Source organism: Narcine bancroftii, chromosome 2 (assembly GCF_036971445.1).
Source record: "Narcine bancroftii isolate sNarBan1 chromosome 2, sNarBan1.hap1, whole genome shotgun sequence".
In the NCBI taxonomy this organism is placed as follows: Eukaryota; Metazoa; Chordata; class Chondrichthyes; order Torpediniformes; family Narcinidae; genus Narcine; species Narcine bancroftii.
In genome coordinates, this window is record NC_091470.1 from 366,949,745 (window position 1) to 366,973,301 (window position 23,557).

Sequence of the window (23,557 nt, forward strand, 5' to 3'; positions counted from 1 at the left end):
GTCACCATCTTGGAGGACCCAACACACTAATGTCATCATGAAGAAAGCACATTAGCACCTCTACTTCTTCAAGAGTTTGTGGAAATTTGGTATGAGACTGGAAACCATGGCAAACTTCTACAGATGTGTAGTGGAAAGTGTATTGACCAGCCTGGTATGGGGGCACCAATAGCCGAGCAGAAAGCCCTGCAAAAGGTAATGGACGCAGCCCAGTACATCACAGGCAAAACTCTCCTCACCATCAGGAATATCTGAATGTAACACTGCCATCAGAGAGCAGCAGCAATTGTCAAGGATCCACACCACCCAGGACACACTCTGTTCTTGATGCTGCCGTCTCTCATAAACAACAGCTCAGAGACTCGTTTGAGGACTCTTGCTTTGTACATTATTTATTATTGAAAACTTACTTTTTCTGTATTTGCAGTCATTCATATTTCTTTCCTTTATACAGTTCGCACTACCGATAAGTAAAAATTTTGTCACAGATAAAAGAATCGCAGGGTTGTATGTGATGTCATGTATGTACTCTGACAATAAATTTGGACGTTGAAATCTCCCCTTCTATTTTATTCACATTGATTATTATGAAGGGGGTTCTCACCTTCGTCAGTTTCTCTGGCATCTGCCCGATTCTGCCGTTCATCTTGCAGCAACTTCGCCTCTGCCTTTGGTTTCTTCTTGTTTTTCTTTGTCTATTTAACAAAACAAATTAGCCAGCTTATTGCAGAGCTGCAGAAAACCAAAGGCCACAAGTTCCATGTTAACTTATTATCAGTGCCTTATCTAGGCCATCACACTCCTTATAACTGGCCAAACTAGCATTGCAAAATAGAAACAACATCTCAGCCACAGACACTCATGCTTTTGCCCAACTTAAACCTTTCCCACACGACACATCTGTTCCCTGTACCCAAATAAACTCAACAATGTCCTGCATTTATATAACAATGTCTTCATGGTTTAAAAATTGAGCAGGAATACCAACACATTTTTAAAAAGGCAGCTAGCTAATGGGACAGATGTTCAAAAGGTTTGGATAAAGAGGCAGTCTCTTAATAAGACTATATGACATAGGAATAGAATCAGCCCATTGAGACTGTTCTGCCATTCGAAACGTGGTTGATGCATTTTTCCTCTCAACTCCAGACTTCTTCCTGTAACCTTTGACACCCTTACTAATCCAAAATCCATAGATCTCGCCCTTGCTGATGTAGGCAGACAGGGTGAAGATGGCATTTGACAAGCTTGTCTTCATGGGGGTATTGACTACTGGAGTTGGAGCCTTACACAACTGCACAAGATGTTGGGAAGTTGAAAGTTACTAGGTACTGTGTGCAGTTCTGGTTGATAGCTATAGGAAGGATGTCATAAAGCTGGAAAGGACACAGAAAAGATTCACAGGGACAGGAGGTCTTGAGTTACCAGGAGAAGCTGGGACTTTCTTCCTTGGAACATAGGAGGCCAAGATTTATAAAATTGCAAGGGGCATAGGTGAATGGCTTTTCCTCCCCAACTCCCCCAGAAGCTAAAACTAGAAGGTATAGGTTTAAAGAGGATGGGAAAGATTTTCCCAACCCAGAGGGTGAAATGGAACAAACTGACAGAGGAAGCTGTGGAGACTTGTAAAAGTATAATAGGAGAGGTTTAACATGATGTGGGGCAAAAATGGGCAAAAGGGACCTCCTTGGGTAGACAAATGTGGTCTGCATGGATGAATTTGGCCAAAGGGCCTGTTTTCATGCTGTAATACTCTGTGACACAATGAAAAGATTGCATATTGGATTTAATACAATCCCTCACTATACAAGGTGCACCCTCAGGCAATGGGTACACCAAGCATATTACATGGTCTGCCTCTTGTGGCAGATGCAGCTCTGCCCCAGCTCATCTTGTCAGGGATATTGAAACACGGCTGAAGGAGATAGAATGACAATTTAAGATTCATGGCCACAAAGTTCTTTGCTGAGAGAAAAGACGTTGAAGGTTATGAGGCAATATTGGTTTAAGAAAACCAGCGATGAGAAAGGATGATATGCAGGGAAGATAGCCAAGTGGACTGAATTACAGATCTGAAAAGGGAAAAATTACACAATAGCAAATGCATTATAGACCTTAAACTAGTTGAGGGATACAGCAAATCTGCAGGTAAATTTCTTCTCTGCAAAAGCAAAAGGGCATTATTACAGACAGATTTTCGTTACCCAAACATATATGCAATACAGCTAGTGTGAAAGAGGCAGCACTGAGTTTTTAAACTGAATTCAGGACAGATTTGGATTTAGTTTAAGGCAATAAAGATGGGCAAATAAAAGTAAGACAAGTACTCGTAATGTGGTTAGATTTAGAATAGAACACAAAGGTACAGTAAGGCCCTTCAGCCCATGATATTGTGCCAACCTATATAAACCTACACAACAATCTAACCTGTCCATAACCCTCTATTCTTCTTGCATTCATGTGGCTATCTAGGTCTTTTAAATGTCCTTATTGTACTAACCTCCACCACCACCCCCAGTAATACATTCCAGGTACCCACTACTCTGGAAAAAAAAATTGACATTTCTCCGAAAATTTCCTTGACTTACTAGGCCTTATACCTGTCCTCTGGTATTTGCTATTGTCGCCTTGGGGGCGGGGGGGGGGGGGGGGGGGGAAGGTACTGGCTGTCTTTCATAATCTTGTAGACCTCTCATCCTTCACTCCAAAGAGAAAAGCCCTAGTTCTGTCAACCTTGCTTCACAAGGCATTCTCCAACCCATGGCAAAATCCTGGTACTTCTCCTCTGCACCTTCTCTAAAGCATCTCCATCCTTCCTGCAATGAGGCGACCAGAACTAAACACGATATTCTAAGTGTGGTCTAACCTGAGTTTTATAGAGCTGGTGGCTCTTGAATTCAATCTTCTGACTAATGAAAGCCAGCACACGGTCATTTTCTTAATCACTCTAACAATGTGCATGGCAACACTGGGGAATCTGTCACTTCACCGCCCAACTCTACATCCTGTCCATATCCTGTTACAACCTTCCTTCCACACTATCCACAACAGCTCCAATCTTCGTATCATCGGCAAACTTACTGACCCACCCCTTCAAAGTTACGGGAAAAGACAGATGAATTACAAGCAAGGATCTTAAAATAAGACAAGGCTAATTTCAGTATGCTAATGTGGATTAGCAAAACTGGACCAATAACAGCTGTTTATAGATCTCAGAGCAATGTGAAACAATCAAGGAGATTTAAATGCTGACGGTTAACCTGTTTCCACAGACTGAAGGGGCTATAAAATATCGGCATCTCTATATCAGCCATTTAAGGGGGCACACAGACTGAAATCATAAAATATTTTTTGTTTTTATATAGTCGGTAGTGGAGAAATATGGAAGAAATCAACTGAACTTGACTGCTTCACAGGGAAGAAGGCACATAAATTTTGAGCTGAGTCCTAAGGGAACCATAGCCAAAAAAAGGTTGAGAATGGCTGCTTTAGATATCACGGAGCAGAGGGTAAACGATGAGATGAAAAAGGGAAACTGCAACGGGAGTTTAATACAGCAGAAAATGTTAGACTCTGGAAAACAGGAGAGAAATTAAATGGCAAATTATGAAAGCAAAGAAAGCCTATGAAACAAATAGGGGCAAGGAAAATGAAAGGAAATTAATACTAAATATTCTGTGTTTTATCTGGTAGAAAAAAAGTTCAGTAACTTTGGATTAGCAGTGAAACAAATTGAAAACAAGTAACTACAGTTCATATTTTAAAACAATTATCCCCTCAAAACTGCAGCAAACTCCATGGCCTGGGACTCAACATCATGTAATTGGATCATGGATTTCCTCTCCTCCAGACCACAATCAGTGAAGATTGGCACAAAACTTCTCCACAATCTCCATCGGTATCAGATATATATCGGTATCATCGGTATCGGTATATTATAATCAGGGCTGTGTTCTTAGCCGCCTGCTCTACTCACTTTACGATGATAACACCATCACAAATTTGCTGACGATACCACAGTAGTAGGCTGAGTAAAGAGAAACATTGAGTCAGCATACAGGAGGAAGATTGAAAACTTGGCTGAATGGTGCACCAACAATGTCATCAAAACTAAGGTGCTAATTGTTGACATCAGGAAAATAAAGCCAGGAGTTGGAGGACCTTTCCTGCACTGAACACCCTAAAGCAGGGGTGGCCAACCTTTTAATTTAGATATACAGCACAGTACAGGCCATTTCGACCCATGAGTCCGAGCCGTCCAGTATATATTTGTGGGCCAAAATGGCCTGCTACTGTGCTGTATGCCTAAAATTAAAAGGTTGGCCACCCTGCTCTAAAGGCATTGTGAATAAAACACATCAAGAGTTTGTGGAGGTTTGGTATGACACCGGAAACCCTAGCAACAATTTCAACAGATGTGTGGTGGAAAGTGTGCTGACCGGCCGTATCATGGTCTGGTATGGGGACACCAATACCTCTGAGCGTAAAGCCCTACAAAAGGTAGTGGACACAGCCCAACCAAAACCAAACCATCCCCACTATTGAGTACATCTACAGAGAACGCTACCATCAAAGATCAGCAGCGATCATCAAGGATCCACGCCATCCAGCACACACTCTGTTACCGTGATCAGAAAAGAGGTACAGATGCTCCCCTACTAATGATGGTCCGACATAGATTTTTCGAAGTTACGGTGGTGCAATAGTGTGACCGGTGTTACTTTCATGTAATATGTTTAAGTTAATCACAAGCATCATTGATTTTTCCAATAAACGTTGATAATTCCTCGTGACAGATTATGTTATATTTTATATTATATATAGATATGTTTTAAAGGAGATAAATTGTGGTAGGTTTTTAATGTAGGTTACATACAAACACTTCAAAACAGATCTCATTTAAAATACTGGAGCATTTTGCCTTTGAGACCTACCAAACTTGTTTCCTCATTCACAACAGCCACTGGATCCAGGAGGGGATGTCAAGGGGGGGGTGGGGGGTGCTTCTGGACCTGTTCAACCTCTGACTCACTTAAATCCATTCATACACACAAAGTTCCTTTATGAGGAGTGGGGTATCCTCATCCTCAAGCCAGACAGGGACAGTTCCAGGTGCCTTTGCAAAAACTTTGAAGAATGCCTATAAGGACTTCACAAGTAGGTGTTAATTTTACATACTGTGGAGTAATGGATTATTGTTTTGGAAAGCAACAGATGAATGAACTCAGAAGATTGGGTCCGGTGCCGCCGTCTGTGTGCAGTTTGCTGTTCTAAGAGGGTCATGTGGTTTTCTCTGGGAAAGAGTCCACAGTGTACCACTGGTTTATGTAAACCAAATATATTGGGAAGGCTTGTGGCTGTCAAGTGACAGCACTGCCTCCTACCTAGTCGGAGGACACACAAGCTGCCAATCAAGGTTTGGTTCCGCCCCATCCATTAGTGCACCCATGTAAATTACCTGGACTGGACTCACCAGCCTGTCTGTACTTGGCCTTGGGCCACTGGCTGTTATAATTGGATTAACCTTCCTGGCAACGAGCCATTGGCCCCTGCTAACGAGTTGGCTGAAACCTCTAGCACTATAAAGGTGTTCCTTGTTCTCTCTCTTTTGCCATCTTTGAGGGACCACCCAGGCTGAGGAACATGGAACAGCGCTGGATAAACTGTTTGTGAGTTGTGCACTAAATAGGGTTGGGGGCATTGATTATTGTCCCAAAATAGCATAGAGCCATGTCTGCACAGAGTCAAGGGGTGGTAGGCATCATATTGACTTTTTTCTTGGTTGCTTGTACGTGTATGCAGTTTGCTCCCATGTTTGTTATTAGTTGCCTGCATGTTTAATCACTTAGCGAGTTTTTCCCACGATCACTAATAAACTCTACGTGTTATTTCACTGCTGCTACCTTTCCCCCCACAGCTGCTGTAAATTGCATGTGCGGTGCATCTGTTACCATTTCCCACACTTGCCTTCTGTAAATAAAATCCTTCACTACAAAAACGTGTTCAGAGACTTTGCCTTTGAGACCTACCAAACTTGTTTCCTCATTCACAACAGCCACTGGATCCAGGAGGGGATGTCGAGGGGTGGGGGGGGGGGGGGTGCTTCTGGACCTGTTCAACCTCTGACTCACTTAAATCCATTCATACACACAATGTTCCTTTATGAGGAGTGGGGTATCCTCATCCTAAACCCCACAAACTGACTGAAAGGAACCATCATCATCCTATGGGATGGAGAGCCAGAAGGAATGGTCAAATTGAAGCTTTCAAGCAGATTTGCCCTCAATCAAAAAGAACACCCCTCCCCCCCCCTCCCCCCCCGCCTATATACACTATTCATTTCTAACCAAGGGCCATAGAGGTTCTCATCCATTTTATTATAATCAGACTCCACCTTTTCCAAGATATTCAAACTTTGTAGATGCTGCTTTTTGTAGCTTTAATTCGTTGATAAAACAGATAAACATTTTGCATAACTGCATTAAGATTTTCAGAATGATGAATAAACAACTTTATTTATTAAAGTTGAATATCATTATATCTTTAAAAGAGATATACATAAGGAGAAATAAGATTAATTCAAAGAAAATTATCTCGAGTTTACGTCTCCTTCATGGTTCGTCAAAGAATGAGATGTAAGCTCTTAGTCTGCGGAGATATTTCGACATATTATGTCAGTCACTATGGGAACACTACAAACAATAATCCTTCTTAAAGAGATAGGTACAAAATTAACTAAGAATCAAAAACACAAGGTTTTAATCTTTACATTCCACCCTCTAATTATTATAATAAACATTAATGGTTAATATATAATTACTATTACAGATACAAAAGTAAATATGTTAAGTATAAGATTAGAAATCAAAACTTTCTGCTTCTTATAAAAGACAGATTTTAGTAATAGGTTGATTTAAGTAACCAGTCTTGGTTTTAATCCGCACTTGCCGAAGGAAACCTTTCTTGTGCGGAATTGTATCCACAATTTTCCCCAGCAACCAAGAATTTCTTGGTGCAGAATTGTCCATGATAATTACAATGTCTCCACATTCAAAATTGCATTTAGCTTTTTTTTCTCTCTTTCTTGTAATAATGAAAGATATTCTTTAATCCATCTTTTCCAAAATAAATCTGCCATAAACTGCACTTGTTTCCATCTGCAGCTTACATAAATCTCTTCTTTCTGAAATTGACCTGGAGGCATTAAAGGCTTAGATTTAAGAAGTAAGAGATGATTTGGTGTAAGTGCCTCGATGTCATTTGAATCGACTGAAATTTTAATTATTGGACGACTATTTAAAATAGCTTTGATTTTACTCAATACTGTCCGAAGATTGTCATCACTGATTATTTGATTATTTAAAATGGAATTAAGAATTTTCTTGATTGATCTAATCATTCTTTCCCACATACCTCCATGAGGTGATCCTGTGGGTGGGTTAAATAACCAATTAATTTCTTTCTTGATAATAATTTAAAAGCTTAGTTTTTAAACCTAAGAATCCATGCTACTGCTTTTCTCAAACAAAACCATGAAGAATTATAGCAAATTAATTGAATAATCGGATCATTCTCATTAGATATTTGAATAGTATTTCCATTAGTGTTTTGGATTTCTGGACCCTCCATTGAAAATTCTTTTAACTGTTCTGGATTTTGAGGCCAATCTTCTTGAGATTGCAAAAGAAATTGAGGACCAACACCCAATTTTTGGCTCTTTTCAGAAACGATTGAACTTTTGATCCTCGTGAAGCCATATCAGTTGGATTATCCACTGTTTTAACATATCCCCATTGATTAGCATGCAAAATCTTCTCTATCTCATTAATTCTGTTAGTCACAAAGGTACGAAACCTCATGGTTTTGTTATTAATGTATTTAAGCACTGATGTACTATCAGTCCAAATCATAGAATCTGCTAACTCTATCTGTAAATCTCTTCTTAACAGTGTCCATTTTGCTCGCCGTAGTAGCTGCAGTTAATTCCATTCCCAGTGTGATGACTGGTTCTAATGGAGCCACTCTGGCTTTTCCCATTATAAATCTACAACGTACTCACTCTTAGTCATTTTGCAGTACTAAATAATTGACAGTACAAAAACCACCTTTGTGTCAGCAAAGTGATGTAACTGAGCAAATGTGGCAATTCCAAAGTCTGTTGATTTAAAACGTCTGTTGACTTCAAAACTTTCTAACATTTTAAGACTCAATCCAATTCATCCAATCTTGTGCGATGGAATTTGGTAAAGTTTCATCCCTTCCAAATTTTCTTCTGCACAATTCTTGCAGAATTTTCTTGGCTATTATATTACTGGTGCCAATATTCCCAAAGTATCGCACATTGAGCTTACGATCAAAAGAATACCTCTTCTTGTCAAAGACCATTTTTTCAAAACAATTTTGAATTTGCAAAAATTGGATTGAACCCACCATTGCACCCCTAGAATTCTTTTGACAGGTAAAATGTCACAATCCAAGTAAAGATGTTTTATCTCCTTTGTTCTTTCTTCCTCAGGAATAACAGCCAACAGGTCTCGACTGTTGCTAATCCATTTCAGAAGGAAGAAACCTCCTTTATGACAGATCTCTTTTAACTCATGATAAAGGTTTATTGCTTCTTTTTTTGAAACCTCTGAATTCAGACAATCATCAACATAGGTATTATTTCTGATGATGTTTATAGTTTGAGACTAAATTGCCCTTCATCTTCAGCATATTTCCTGAGAGCAAAATTTGCACAACTCAGTGACGAAGTTGCTCCAAATAAATGAACTGTCATTCTGTATTCAATCATATCTTTATTGTAATCACCATTAGGCCACCATAACAATTGTAGAAAATCACGATCTTCTGATGGTACTTTCACTTGATGAAACGTCGCTTCAAAATCTGCAGCAATTACTATAGGCTCTTTATCAGAACGCCTATTAAACTACTGGTTAAGTATGGACCTTGTAAAAGCTGAGAATTCACTGAAACTCCTTGAAATGATGCTCCACAATCAAATACTACGCGTAGTTTATCCTTCTGTGGATGTATAACTACATGATGAGGTAAATACCATTTTCTACCATCTTTACATTCCAAGATATCTTCTGATACCTTTTCCACATAATCCTTGATTAAAATATCTGACATGACATTGGTCTATTCCAAATGAAAGGAAGAATTTCTCTTGAATTTTCTCTTCAAATTCAGCATATACTGTTCTGAAATTATTTTATTATCTGGTGTACAAATTTCTCTTCTCTTCAAAGGTAATGCTAGACAGTAATGATCATCAATATGTTTAACAGAATTTGAAACTAAATCCAGAAACTGCTTGTTCCCCTTCGAAGGTTCTTGAATATCTGAGACATTCAGGAAAATCAGTTTTAAACTGTTGTTCCCAAGTTTGACAACTGAAATTTGGTTGACATTTACATTCAACCACTCCTGATCATTATTCATTTTTCCTCCTAATGGTTCATTAATTATCCATCCAAGTAACGTTCTCATGGCATGAGGTCCGTCATTTTGACTCCTTATTACTTCTAGAGCTTTGAGAGCTTTTAGTACATCTAATCCAATTAATATCTCTCAATTTTAGCATCAATTGGGTAAGCAAATGTCTTTTAGATGATCCCACTGTTTGATATCATCCTGATAGGGAATATTCTCTTTATTCACAGGCATAGTCTTCTGAGTATATACACTTGGAAGAATTCAAAATTCATTGCTATTCAATCCAGCAATCTGTAAACCTGAAACTATTTTAGTTTCAATGTTCCTTTCATCAGTCATTGTCTTCAACAAGATCTGTGATCTTTTACCATAAAGATTATTTATTCATTAATTCAACAGAACAAAATAATGCAGTACTTCATGAATCAAGAAATACATAGGTCTTCAGTATGAAGCTCCCCTTTTTAGCTTTAACTTGCACAGGAACTATTGAGAGGGCTTTATCCCATCTCCAGTAAGACTGTTTGTCTGAACTGAAGCTGAAGCATCCTCTCTGTCATGTTAGACTTGAATTCAGATTGTTTGACATCCTTCTCAACTTTACTTCATTGAATATGCAGCAACTTGGGATGTTTTAAACTGCATATATCACAACTGAGTCGCTTATTACAAGTTTTGCTGATATTTCCTTAAAACAAGCAACCAAAACATATTCTATTTTTCTTTAAAAATGTTAATTTCTCATCATGCGACTTTTTCTCCAATTGTGAACATTTTTCTAAAGCATGTTTATCTTTGCAATACCAACGACTTTCCTGAAACAGCCTCATCTTTTTCCTTGTTCTTTCTTGTGCTTGTATCTGACACAGCAGTAACAAAGGTACTTTCCTTTGGTTTCTGTTGAGACGATGATTTAGAATTCTTTACATCTTTAGGAACTATTGAAGTATCCTTAATATTTCCAAATACTGGGATAGTGTAAACACATACATGTCATTCCAAGAATTGTACAACATCTTCAAATGTGGTGTCCTTTCCAGGAATTATTTTAAGCTCTGCAATTTTGTTTCTCCATAATTCCATCATCTTATAAGGTAATTTATTGACCATAATCGACAAATTAGCAAGCAAATTCGGCTCTTGCAAATGTACACTACTTTCCATTGCGTTATTACATCCTCTCATAAAGACTGCATATCCTTGCATCCTCTGATTTTAATGCTGACCAAGAAAGAAAATTGGCCATGTGGGCCCTTGCGATTTTATGTTCATCGCCAATAGGATGACAGGGTGGGAAGGGGAGGACTGGGGCCGATTGGGGATTAGTCAACCTGGGAGAAGTGAAGAATGACGGTCAGAGGCAGTTCTCTGGCACATGCCAGTCAGAGGAAGAGAGAATCAAAAGAAGCAAAGGGGTGAGGGGGAGGAAGACGTCATATGGGTGGGGAGGGTAACAGGAAGAAACAAAGAATGCCAGGGCTAGAATCTGATTAGAGAAGGCAACAAGAGGTATAATGGAGAAAAGGGCAAAGAACTGATGGACTGTTTAAAAAGGGCATGCAGTGGGACTCAGGCCTTCTCATTCATTTCCAGCTGGAGACTGGACGAGTGGTGATTGGTGAGTACAAAAAGGCATGTAGGGCAGAGTTAAGATGACTTGATTTGAGGAGTGAGTAATTGAGTTAATTGGCAGAGACTAGTGAAGAATGGTGCTCGAGGCTTTGGTGATCAGAGGCTGAGAAAGAGCAGCTCACTACCAGGAGGTAAGGCCGTTTAAATTCTTTAATTAAATGGAGTTGGCAAGGGCAATGGGTTGCTCCAGTTGCGGGATGTGGGAAATCTGGAACACCGTACTTGTCCAAAATAATTACACCTGCAGTAGGTGCATTCAGCTGCAGCTCCTTACAAATTGAGTTAGGGAACTGCAGTTGGATGAAATGCAGATCTTGAAGGAGGCAGAGGTAGCTGCAGACAGGAGTACCAGAGAGACAATCACCCCTAAAATTCAGGAAGCAGGTAGCTGGGTGTCTGTCAGAAGAGGGAAGGGGAAGATGCAGACAGTGCAGAGTACCCCCGTGGCCATTCCAATCAACAACAGGTATTCCATTTTGGGTACTGTTGGTAAAGGTGACCAAGCAGGGACAGGTTGAAGTGGACATGTCTTCGGTGTAGAGGCAGGCCCCCTGACTCAGATGGGAAGTGGGGAGAAGATGAGAGCAATAGTGATTGGGGAGTCATTAGTTAGACAAGTGATAGGAGGTTCAGTGAATGAGATCGAGGTTCCTGGATAATATGTTGCCTCCCAGGCGCAAGGGTCAAAGATGTCACTGATTGAGTTCATTGTATTCTGGAGGGGAAGGGTGAGCAGCCAGATGTCGAGGTCCACGTGGGGATCAATGGCATAGATAGGAGTAGGGATGAGGTCTTAAAGAGGGAATACAGGGAGTTAGGAAACATGTTTTAAAAAAAACAGGACGTCCAGGGTAATCTCAGGATTTCTGCCTGTGTCACATGCCAGAGAAGGTAGGAATAGGAAGTTATGGTAGATGAATGCGTGGCTGAAGAACTGGGCAGGGGTTCAGATTTGTGGATCACTGGGATCAATATCCTGGTGAGCAGATTTGCAAGAGCGGGTGAGGAAGAGTTTAAACTAGTTTGGCAGGGAGGTGAGAATCAGAGTGCAGAGATTAGGGTAGTAGGGAACCAGGGTGAGAAAAAGGAAATTAGAAAAAGTCAACAATAGTCAATAGAAAATAAGACGACAAAAAGGACAGGCAGGTGAAAAGACAAGATAATTTGCTATACAATAGAAATACAGCAAAATCTGTAACAGATACTGGTCTGAGGGTAGTATACTTAAATGCACAGAGCATTAGGAATAAAGTAGATGACCATGTTGTACAGCTACAGATTGAAATATATGACATTGCAGCCATCACTGAGACATGGCTTAATGATGAATGTGATTGGGAGCTGAATGTTCAAGGGTAAAGAGTGTATAGGAAAGATGGGCAGGTAGTTAAAGGGGGTGGCGTGGCCTTGATGGTAAGCAATGATATTAAATCACTAGAAAGGAGGAACATAGGGTCAGAAGAGGTGGAATCCTTCTGGGTTAAATTAAGAAATGGCAAGAGTAAAAGGACCTTATTGGCAGTTAGGAGCCAGGAAGTGGACTAGGAGTTACAGCTGGAAATAAAAAAAGCATGTCAGAAGGAAAATGTCAAAATAATTATGGGGGACTTTTAACATGAAAGGGGATTGGGAAAGTCAGGAAGGTACAGCATCCCAGGAGAGAGACTTTGTAGAATACCTAAAGGATGGTTTTTTGGAGTAGTTTGTTGATAAGCCTACCAGGGGATCGGTGGTTTTGGATTGGGTGATGTGCAATGAACCTGAGGTGATTAGGGAAATTAAACCCTTAGGGAATAGTGATCATAATATGATTGAGTTCAATTTCAAATTTGAAAAGGAAAAGCTGGTATTAGGTGTGTCAATATTTCAATGGATCAAAGGAAGTTAGTGGTAAGAGAAAGGAACTGGCCCAAGTTGACTGGAAGAGTAAGCTCGAAGGAAGGACGGCAGAGCAGAATTGGATGATATTTCTGCAAGAAATAAAGAAAGTGCAGAATATATTCCAAGAAAAAAAAATGAATGGCAAAATGGCACAAATGTGGCTAACAAAAGAAGGCTGAAATAAAAGCAAACAGGAGGGCATATAAGGAAGCAAAAATTAGTGGGAAACTTTAAAAACTTACAGAAAGAGGCAAAGAAAGTCGTTAGGAAAGAAAAGATGAATTATGAAAGGAAGTTGGCAAATTACATACAAAATGATACTTTTTAAAAAATAAATATATGAAGCGTAAAAGAGAGACACAGGTAGAGATATAGGACCAAATGAAAATGATGCTAGAGAAATTATAATGGGTAATTGAATGAATATTTTGCATCAGTCTTCACTGAGTAAGACAATAGCTATATACATGATAGAGATCTCAGGGAATAGAATTAAGTATAGTCAGGATTACTAGAGACAATGTTTAGTAAGGTGAATTGACAAAGGATAGATAAGTCTCCTGGACCAGGTGAGGTACACTCACGGCTTCTGAAGGAGGTGGCTTTGGAGATTGTGTAGGCATTGGAAATTATTTTCCAGAAATTAATAGACTCTGGCATTGTTCCGGAGGCTTGGAAGGACTCAAATGTAGTTCCCGTTTAAGAAAGGAGGGAGGCAGATAAAAGGAAATTATAGGCCTATTAGTCTGACGTCGGAAGTTAGAAAGTTATGAAATACCTCAAGGTGCATGGCTTGATTGGTCCAAGCCAGCATGGTTTCATGAAGGGAAGATCCTGCCTGACCACCTGCTGGAATTATTTGAGGAAATCTCAAGTAGGATGGACAAGGGAGAGGTTGTAGATGTTGTGTATCTGGATTTTTAAAGGTCTTCGATAAGATGCTGCATAAGAGGCTGCTTAATAAGATGAAGTCTCATAGAATTACAGGAAAGATATTAGATTGGATGAAACATTGGCTGACAGACAGAAAGCAAAGGGTGGGAATAAAAGGATCCTGTTCTGGTTGGTTGCCAGTCATCAGTGCTGTCCGCAGGGGTCAGTGTTGGGGCCATTTCTTTTTACTATATACATTGATGATTTAGATTATGGATTGAATGGTTTTGTGGCCAAGTTTTCAGATGACACCAAGATAGGTGGTGGAGTAGGAAATGTTGAAGAAACCGAATGGTTTCAGAGAGACTTGGACAGCTTGGCAAAGTGGGCAAAGATAATAGCAGATGAGATACAATGTTGAGAAATGTACAGTTGTACATTTTGGAAGAGGAAATAAACAGGGAGATTATTCTTTGAATGAGGAGAAAATTCAAAATTCAGAAGTGCATAGTGACTTGGGGTGGGGGGTGGGGGGCGGTCCTCGTGCAGGATAACCTTAATGTTAACCACCAGGTTGAATCGGCAGTAAAGAAAGCAAATGCTAGGTTGACAGTCATTTCAATAAGAATAGTGTACATGACTAAAGAGGTGTTGATGAAGCTCTAAGGGGCACTGGTGAGACCTCATTTGGAGTAACTGTGTGCAGTTTTGGCCCCTTATCTTGGAAGGGATGTAATAATGTTGGAGAGAGTTCAGAGATTTATGAGGATGATTCCTGGAATGCAAAGGCTAAGATCTAAGGAAGGCTTATTGGCTCTTGGACTGTATTCATTGGAGCATAGAAGAATGAGAGGGGATTTTAAGGTGTCATATATTTTCTCCTTAAATTATAGGTAATTTTCTCCAGGGGAACACAGCTCTACATCTCCACATTCCAGTGCTACGCAAAGCAATTAACACAAATTGGATTTGAAATTTGGACAGCTTCATCGTTAGCCTTATGTCCATGTTTCCCAACAGGAACAGCTATGGGTCCTGTAGAAACTCTTCACCTATGAGTTTCTCTAGGACTTGTCCTAGCTCTACCCAAAAGGGCCTCACCTTGGAGTATGACCAAGTTGAATGCACAAAGGTTCCCATCTCTGTGTCACACCTAAAATATTGATCTGAAATTTTTGGCTTAGCCTTGTTCAATTTCTGTGGCATATGGCACATCTGGGATAGAAAATTATACTGCACCAGCCTGTACTGACTATTAATAATTGAGGTCATGCTGTTGTGACACAGATCTGATGAGCACCGTTCATCAATCATTACACTCAAGTCTGATGCCCACCTCTGCTTAGATTTATGAATACCCAGGCTTCCTGCTTGGAGTACGAAATATATCGTCGTATTAAACTTGTGCGAGTTCCTCTTTTGAATCAAGGGCTCCATGCACACCAGTAGCAGCATAACTGGACCTAATTTGTCTCTTAAAAAAGACCTTAACTGAAGATAACAGAGGAATGACCTGTTTGGCAAATCTTAATTCGTTGCATATTTGTTGAACTGTTTCACCAACATCTGATCCTATCCAATGATTTTAAATATATACCTCTTCAAAACAAGGGAACTCCAGCTGCATCATTGTCCATACAACCTTTGGTGGCATGGATAAGATAGGCTGAAGAGCCCATTTCTATACTGCACCCATGACTTCAGGTTCCTTATCCATGGATTCATTTTAGCACCCTTTCCAAAGCCATTTTTAAAAAAAATTATGTGGGATTCAGAACTGGACAACAATACTCCATTTTCAACCAAACCAGGGCTTATAAAGTTTTTATAAAGATTTTCTTGCTCTTGTTCTCTGTCTCCATTTATAAACCCAAAGATTTCATGCACTACATTAACCACTTTTTCAACCAAATCTGCCACTTTTAACATACTAGATTTATGGGTGTGAGGTAAGGAAAGGTTAGATTGCGGTGGTAAAGGTTCACACAACATCATGGGCAGACGGGCCTTTGCTGCGCTATAATGTTCCATATAGCACCAAATCTCTCCATTTTATTTCGTGCCCCTTTGAAAGTTGTGTGGGAGTTTATTCTGCAAATTTACATTCTTCCAAGCAAAATGTAACATTCTACATTTTTCAGCATTAGGGCTAATTTGCCCCTTGGTGACTTTTTCCCCCCCACACAAAGAGTGATATGATGAGATCTGCAACCAAAACCCCACTTGCCTCCAAGGTTCAAATGCAATATTTACTCAATGGACTGATTTGCCATTCATTCGAACAAGGAAGTTCTGTACATTCAGGTAAAATGTCTGATAGCAATTCGGTTACAGGAAGCAAAAGAACTTTGGCAATCATCCAACGAGCTTGTAGCTTCCTGCTTCTGGCTGAAATTGTGGGTTCAACATGCCACCAAGTCCAATGTTTGAGCCCAATTTCAGAATTAAAAACTACAGGAAGGAGTGAGATATTTAAATTGTACTTGCTTGAATTGTAACAGGAACAGTTGACACTTTGGAAGATTCCCTTTTACAGCAGCTTTGTTTACATTACTTTGTCCAGGTGTCACTATCCATCGGGAACAACAGAATAATGGTTGTGCTAAATTAGTATCCAGAGGTTCTAGGATCCATGTTTGAATCTCATCAAAGCAACTGGTAGATTCACAAGATCACAGGATATAGAAGTTGGCCCATCAAGTCTGCTCCGCTATTCTAATCAAGAGCTGATCCATCCTCCTACTCAGCCTCTCTCCCTGGCTTTCTCCCCATAATCCTTGATGCACTGACTAATCAAATACCTGTCAATCTCTCCTTTAAATACACGCAATCAGGTTCCACAGACTCATGAGCCTCTGACTAAAGAAATTTTTCTGCATCTCTGTTTTAAATTGACACCCTTTTTTTCCTGAAGTTGTGCCATAGAATCCCCTACCATGGTAAATATCCTTGCCACATCTACTCTGTCCAGGCCTATCAGCATTTGAAATGCCTCTGAGATGCCCCCTCAACCTTCAGTACTCCAATGAATGCAGTCCAAGAGCCAACAATTGTTCCTCATACACTAACCCTTTCACTCCTGGTATCATTCTGGTAAATCTTCTCTGAACCTTCTCCAATCCCAGCACATCTTTTCCCAAATAAAGCACCCAAAACCATACAAAGTACTCCAAATGAGGTTTCACTAGTACTTTATATAGGCTCAACGTTACAGCCCTGCTCTTGTATGCTATTCCTTTAGAAATGAATGCCAACGTTGCATTTTATTACCTCACACAAATTCAAATTCTGGACAAAGAGTTCAATAACAGTGGCCATGGAATTAGCTGATTGCCATCCAATAAACAAATATTCTTTAGAAAATAACCATCCAGAAATGGTTTGGCCTATTTTGCAAATTCAGACCCATCAATGCGGTGGACTGTTCTCAATTAGAGAGACCAATTTATACCATCCATGCCAACCACACCACATCTTGGCTAAATAAAGTACAGTATATAAACAGGATTCCACAGGGCAACTTCAACTCAGTAGCAACTACATAAACTTCCTCAAGGTTTCCAAGGATGTACAGAATTTTGGACCTTAATACAACTGTACAAAAAACTACAACAAAAGGCACCTGTACTACAGCAGCAACATATCCAACACATTTGCAAATATGATTATTTTGGATGTCAACTAATATTAGCTCTGGTTACACAATCAAAACATTCGGTCCCAACATGGTAAAATGATATCTGTAGCACATGCCATCTCAGGCCTTCAGCAACCATGATACTAGTAGATAATGCTTGATAGTACAAAGTCTAGGGTAAACGTACATTTTAACACCTGATGCGTGTTACTGAAACATGCCACAGAACAAAATCTAAGTCAGTGATTTTCAATTATACATTGAAACCTCGTTAGAACGCGATTCATTAATCCGCTGAATCGCTTATAGCGCGGGTGTCTGTGGACCCCAAACTTTGCAAATATGTTGATTAAAATTCAGAATCCCAATATTAAAAGAATGTGCTTGCTTTCTTTCATTGAAATTGTTAGTTCTAGAGAGCAAATCCTTCGAAAACTGGTAATATTTGGGTTTGATTATCCTTGGGCACTCTGACATGTATGCCTCTGTTCCGCAACTCGGCTGTGTGTTACTGTAGTTTGATTTCTAATACATCCTCCAGATGTGGGTGTTGCTGGCAAGGTTAGTAAGTGTTACCCATTTGCAGTTTGTACCAAGATGGTGTCAGGGTACCATTTCTAGATTGGAGAACACAAACATCACAGGACGACTGAGAGATATTGGACATACACAAACCTTTTCTGTTTTCTTTTCTATTTCCAGTTGTTTCACAATTAACTTTTCGAACAACTGATTAATTTCTTCTTCTAATGGTTCGGTTCCAGCTCGTCCATTAGGCTGAGATTTCTGAAAATAAAGCATGAGAGATTATTTATGAAATAACTTTCTTATATATTTTACATGTTCCAAAACTAAAAATGGAAAAAAAAAGCACGGAGAGGCAAGAAATAGTGTCATTGTAAACTTCATGAACATTCCCTTGGAAATTAATCTTCAATAAATGCAGGCTCAATTTTCAAGTTTAAGACAGGTACATGGATGGGAGGGGTAAAGAGAAATATGGTCTGGGTGCAGGTGACTGGGACTATACAAAATAATAGTTTGGCACAGATTCAAAGGACTGAAAGGCCTGTTTCTGTGTTGTTGTGTTCTATGGTTCCAAATGTATTCTTTGTGAATACATGTACAAACCAGAGCAGAGGGAAGGCACAATCCTGAATCTCCAACTCCATTCGGAAAAATCCTGGCTTATCGAGAGTCAGAAATCCACTTTTCCACCAATCACCACATCATCAGACAATCAAAATTATTCTCAGATGACAGAAAGTTCAAAATTATGATCACGACCAGAAGTTTGAACATTTCTTGCACTGATCCCATTTCTCTCGATTCCCTGGATATTGAAACTATCAATCACAACTTGCCATATCCTCAGCAATTGAACATCCACAGCCCTCTTGAGAAGAGCTTTTTAAACCTAGGTGAAGATTTTTTTCCCTCCAATTAATGTTCGACCTCTTATTTCAAGAGAACCCTAGTTTGAAAATGCCCAACCATGGGCAACTCCACATTTACTTTGTCAAAACTCTTCAGAATCTTATGGAAAAAATGTAGGTTTCAATACCATTTTTATTACTATACAAGAGTTGTTAATTTTTTGTTATTGTCATGTACCTATGTAACATTTATTTGATGAATTTGTTTCAATTAAATCCCCTTAATCAGGCTTAGTTGGCCCATTCACTCACTCGTGACAAAAACCCATGCCACAAGAATCAATCTGCTGAACCTTTGCTTCCATTCCTTTATTACATCGATACTTTTCCTTTAGACTAAAATAGTATGTCAAATGTGGTGTCATCAGGGCTTTATTATACAAGAGGCGTAAAAATCACCTATTTATTCCTACTTTCAGCTAATCACAGTTTAATCCACACCAGTATATTTACTTTGATACCATGTGCTTTAAATGTTAAGAACATTGTATATTACTGAAGGCAGTGGTTGAGTAATTTGACAAACTTTAATGTTCCTTATGAAAATGTCAATGACTTCTGTTGAGGTGTTTTGAAGCACCATGAAATATCAGTTATGTAACTGTTGGTTCTTAGTGAGCCATTTTCCAAATAAAAAAGGCCTAGAGATTAAATTGTCAAGTAATGAAATAACTGGGGCAGAACGCAGTTTGCATAACACTCTTATAATGACAGTGACCAGGGCTTGAATCCCGTGCTGTACATTCTCCCTGGGTTTGTGTGGGTTTCTTTCGGATGCTCCATTCTCTAAAACGTAATGGGGATGCAGATAATTGGTATATTTGGACAGCATGGGGTCATGGGCCGGAAGGGCCTGTAACCATGGTGCATGCCTAAATTTGAAAAAAAAATAAAAACTTAATTTGATTTGTACTAAAAATACTCCACAAAAACAGGCCAGTCTGCTCACAAAGTCTACACAAGTGCTTCCCTTGACAAATTTCATTCTGTTCACCCATCCTTCTGCCTTCAACTACCTGGCCAAGACAGATTTTCACATTGCACTTTCCTCCCAAACAACTGATTGTGGAATTTTGCAATTCTACACTTCTCTGATTCTGACCCCCCTGCCCCAGAAGATTTTGAAGTTTCGAACCAATCTCAGGTTAGAGTACATAGGAACAGAGGAAGTAGGAACAGGAGTAGGCCAAAAATGGCCCATCGAGCCTGCTTCGCCATTCAATACGATCATGGCTGATTTAATTTATGACCTAACTCCACCTACCTGCCTTCTCCCCATATCCCCTAATTCCTCTATCATGTAAAAATTTATCTAATCGAATTTTAAATATGTTTAATGAGGCAGCCTCAACCACTTCCCTGGTTAGAGAATTCCAAACATTCACTACTCTCTGGGAAAAACTATTTTTCCTCATCTCAGTCCTAAATCTACTCCCCCGAATCTTGAGACTGTGTCCTCTCATTTTAGTTTCCCCGGCCAGCTCAAAAAACCTTCCTACATCTATCCTATCCATACCCTTCATAATCCTATATGTTTCTATAAGATCTCCTCTCATTCTTCTGAACTCGAGCGAATACAATCCTAGACGATTTAATCTTTCATCACAAGTCAACTCCTTCATCCCAAGGATCAACCTAGTAAACCTCCTCTGGTCCGTCTCCAAAGCTAGTATATACTTCCTCAAATATGGAGACCAGAACTGGACACAGTACTCCAGGTGCGGTCTCACCAGTACCTTATACAGTTACAACATTACCTCCCTACTTCTGAATTCAATTCCTCTAGCGATGAAGGCCAACATTCCATTTGCCTTCTTAATAACCTGCTGCACCTGCAACCTAACTTTTTGCGATTCATGCACAAGCCCTCCCAAGTCCCTCTGCACAACATCATGCTGTACTTTTTCACCCTTTAAATAATATTCAGCTCTTTTATTTTTCTTACCAAAGTGGATAACCTCACACTTACTAACATTGTACTCCATCTGCCAGTCCTTTGCCCACTCATCCAGCTTAACTCTATACCTCTACAGACTCTCCACATCCTCATTACAATTTCCTCTTCCACTCAATTTGGTGTCATCCGCAAACTTGGCTGCACCACATTTTGTCCCCTCCTCCAAGTCATCAATGTAAATGATGAACAGTTGTGGGCCTAACACTGGCCCCTGTGGCACCCCACTTACCACTCTCTGCCCAACCTGAAAAACTCCCATTTATCCTGACTCTCTGCCTCCTGTCAGACAACCAATTTTCTATCCAGGCCAATATATTTCCCCGAACTACACTTTCCTGTAACTTACTGATAAGTCTCTTGTGCAGCACCTTATCAAACGCTTTCTGGAACATCAACCTGTTCCCCTCTATCGACCGCACCCATTATATCCTCAAAGAATCCCAACAAGTTTGTCAAACAAGATCTTCTCTTTCTAAAACCATGCTGCGTCTGCCTGATTGAACCCTTACGTTCCAAAAGTTTCACTATTTCAACTTTAATGATGGCTTCAAGCATTTTTCCAACCACAGGCGTCAAGCTAATTGGCTGATAATCTCCAGTCTTCTGCCTACATCCCTTCTTAAAAAGTGGCGTGACATTTGCTGTCTTCCAGTCTGCCGGGACCTGCCCAGAATCCAAGGAATTTTGGTCTATGACCACCAATGCATCAACTATAACTTCTGCCATTTCCTTCAGAACCCTTGGATGCATATCATCAGGACCAGGTGATTTGTCTGGCTTTAGTCCCATTAGTTTCTCCATCACTACTTCCTTTGTAACAACTATTTTATCAAGGCCCTCCCCAACATTCGCATCCTTAACTCCGCACTTGGGCATGCTGGACGTGTCTTCCACCGTGAAGACTTACACAAAATATTTGTTTAATGCCTCGGCCATTTCCTCATGTTTTGCTACCAGTTTTCCTTTCTCATCCTCCAAGGGTCCTATGTTAACTCTGGCCACCCTCTTCCGTTTTATATATTAATAAAATTTTTTGCTTTCTGTTTCTATATTTTGTGGCAATTTACTTTCATTATCCTTTTTCCCATTTCTTATTACCCGCTTTGTAACCCCTTAAAGTTTTCCCAATCTTCCAGTTTCCCACTGCTCTTTGCAGCTTTGTACACCTGCGCCTTCAATTTTATACTCTCCTTTATTTCCTTTGTTAACCACGGTTGATTTTTCCCTCCCTTGCAGCCCTTTTTCCTGACCGGAATATATTTTTGTTGAGCATTACCAAATATTTCTTTGAAAATCTTCCACTGTTCCTCAACTGTTTCATCAATGAGCCTGTGCTCTCAGTCCACTCTGCCCAATTCCTCCCTCATCCTATGGTAGTCACCCCTGTTGAAGCATAATATATTAGTTTTAGATCTAACTCTTTCCCCTTCCATCTGAATGAGAAATTCAATCATACTATGATCGCTATTTCCCAGACGATCTCTGACTATTACATCATTTACTCTCCCTATCTCATTGCACAACACGAGATCCAGGAGAGCATTTTCTCTTGTGGGTTCCTTAACATGCTGCTCAAGAAAGTTATCGCGGATGCATTCTATGAAGTCCTCTTCCAGACTCCCACGACCCAACTTGATTTTCCCAATCTATGTGGAAGTTAAAGTCCCCCATGACGACTGCTGTATCATTATTACATGCCTCACTTATCTCTCTATTTATTTCCTGTGCCACTAAACTATTGTTATTTGGTGGGCAATAGATAACACCCACCAATAATTTTTTCCCCTTTGTTATTCTTTACCTCTACCCAAATGGACTCAACATTATGCTCTTTAGATCTTATATCATCCCTCACTACTGCCTGGAGCTCCTCTTTGATTAAGAGTGCAACTCCACTTCCCTTACCATCCTGTCTATCTCTTTGCACCACCTGATACCCTTGAAAGTTTAATTCCCATTTAGGGTCACCTTGTAGCCATGTTTCCGTGATGGCGACCCAATCATAGGCATGGGTACCGATTTGTGCCTCCAGTTCACTAACCTTATTTCTAATACTGCGGGCATTCAGATAAAGTGCCCTTATGCTCTTTGTCCTTTTAATATCTAGTGACTTCTGTAACCTTTTGATTTTTCTGCCCACTATTTTCCTTTGTAATTTTCTTAACACTCTCATTGACCCGAAAACTCACTGCACCATCTGATTTTTTACTTTCTCCTCCCAACATTACTTTTCCTATTTTACTTTTCATGCCCATTACTTTATCTTCCCTACCCTTTTCCCTATCACTCTGGTTCCCATACCCCTGCCAAATTAGTTTAAACCTTGCCCCACTGCTGTACCAAACGTACTTGCCAAAATGTTGACACCTTTTGGATTTAGGTGCAACCCGTCCCTCTTGTAAAGATCATGCCTTCCCCAAAAGAGATCCCAATGATCCAAGAAGCCAAATCCTTGCCTTGTACACCAGCCCCTCAGCCACACGTTCATTTTCCTTATCCTTACATTCTTTTCATCACCTGCATTTGGAACAGGTAGTAATCCCGAGATCACCACCCTAGCATTCCTGTCTTTCAGCTTTCATCCCAGCTCACTGTAATCCCTTTTCATTACCTCCTCCCTTTTCTTGTCAATGTCGTTTGTACCCACATGTACCAAGACATCAGGCTGCTCTCCCTCTCCTCTCAGAATATTTTGGA

At 39.9% G+C, this 23,557-nt stretch overlaps 1 protein-coding gene across 2 annotated transcripts in view; it reads right to left on the minus strand.

The window, feature by feature from the left end:
- Positions 1 to 23,557, minus strand: part of LOC138755844 (protein LYRIC-like) — a 114,687-nt gene that overhangs the window by 74,434 nt on the left and 16,696 nt on the right. For both annotated transcript variants that reach the window (XM_069922563.1, XM_069922562.1), the window contains exons 2-3: positions 18,143 to 18,253; positions 605 to 695 (exon numbers count right to left, since the gene is read on the minus strand). In XM_069922563.1, the coding sequence (XP_069778664.1) occupies positions 605 to 695; positions 18,143 to 18,253 (202 nt within the window). The remainder of the gene's footprint in view (positions 1 to 604; positions 696 to 18,142; positions 18,254 to 23,557) is intronic.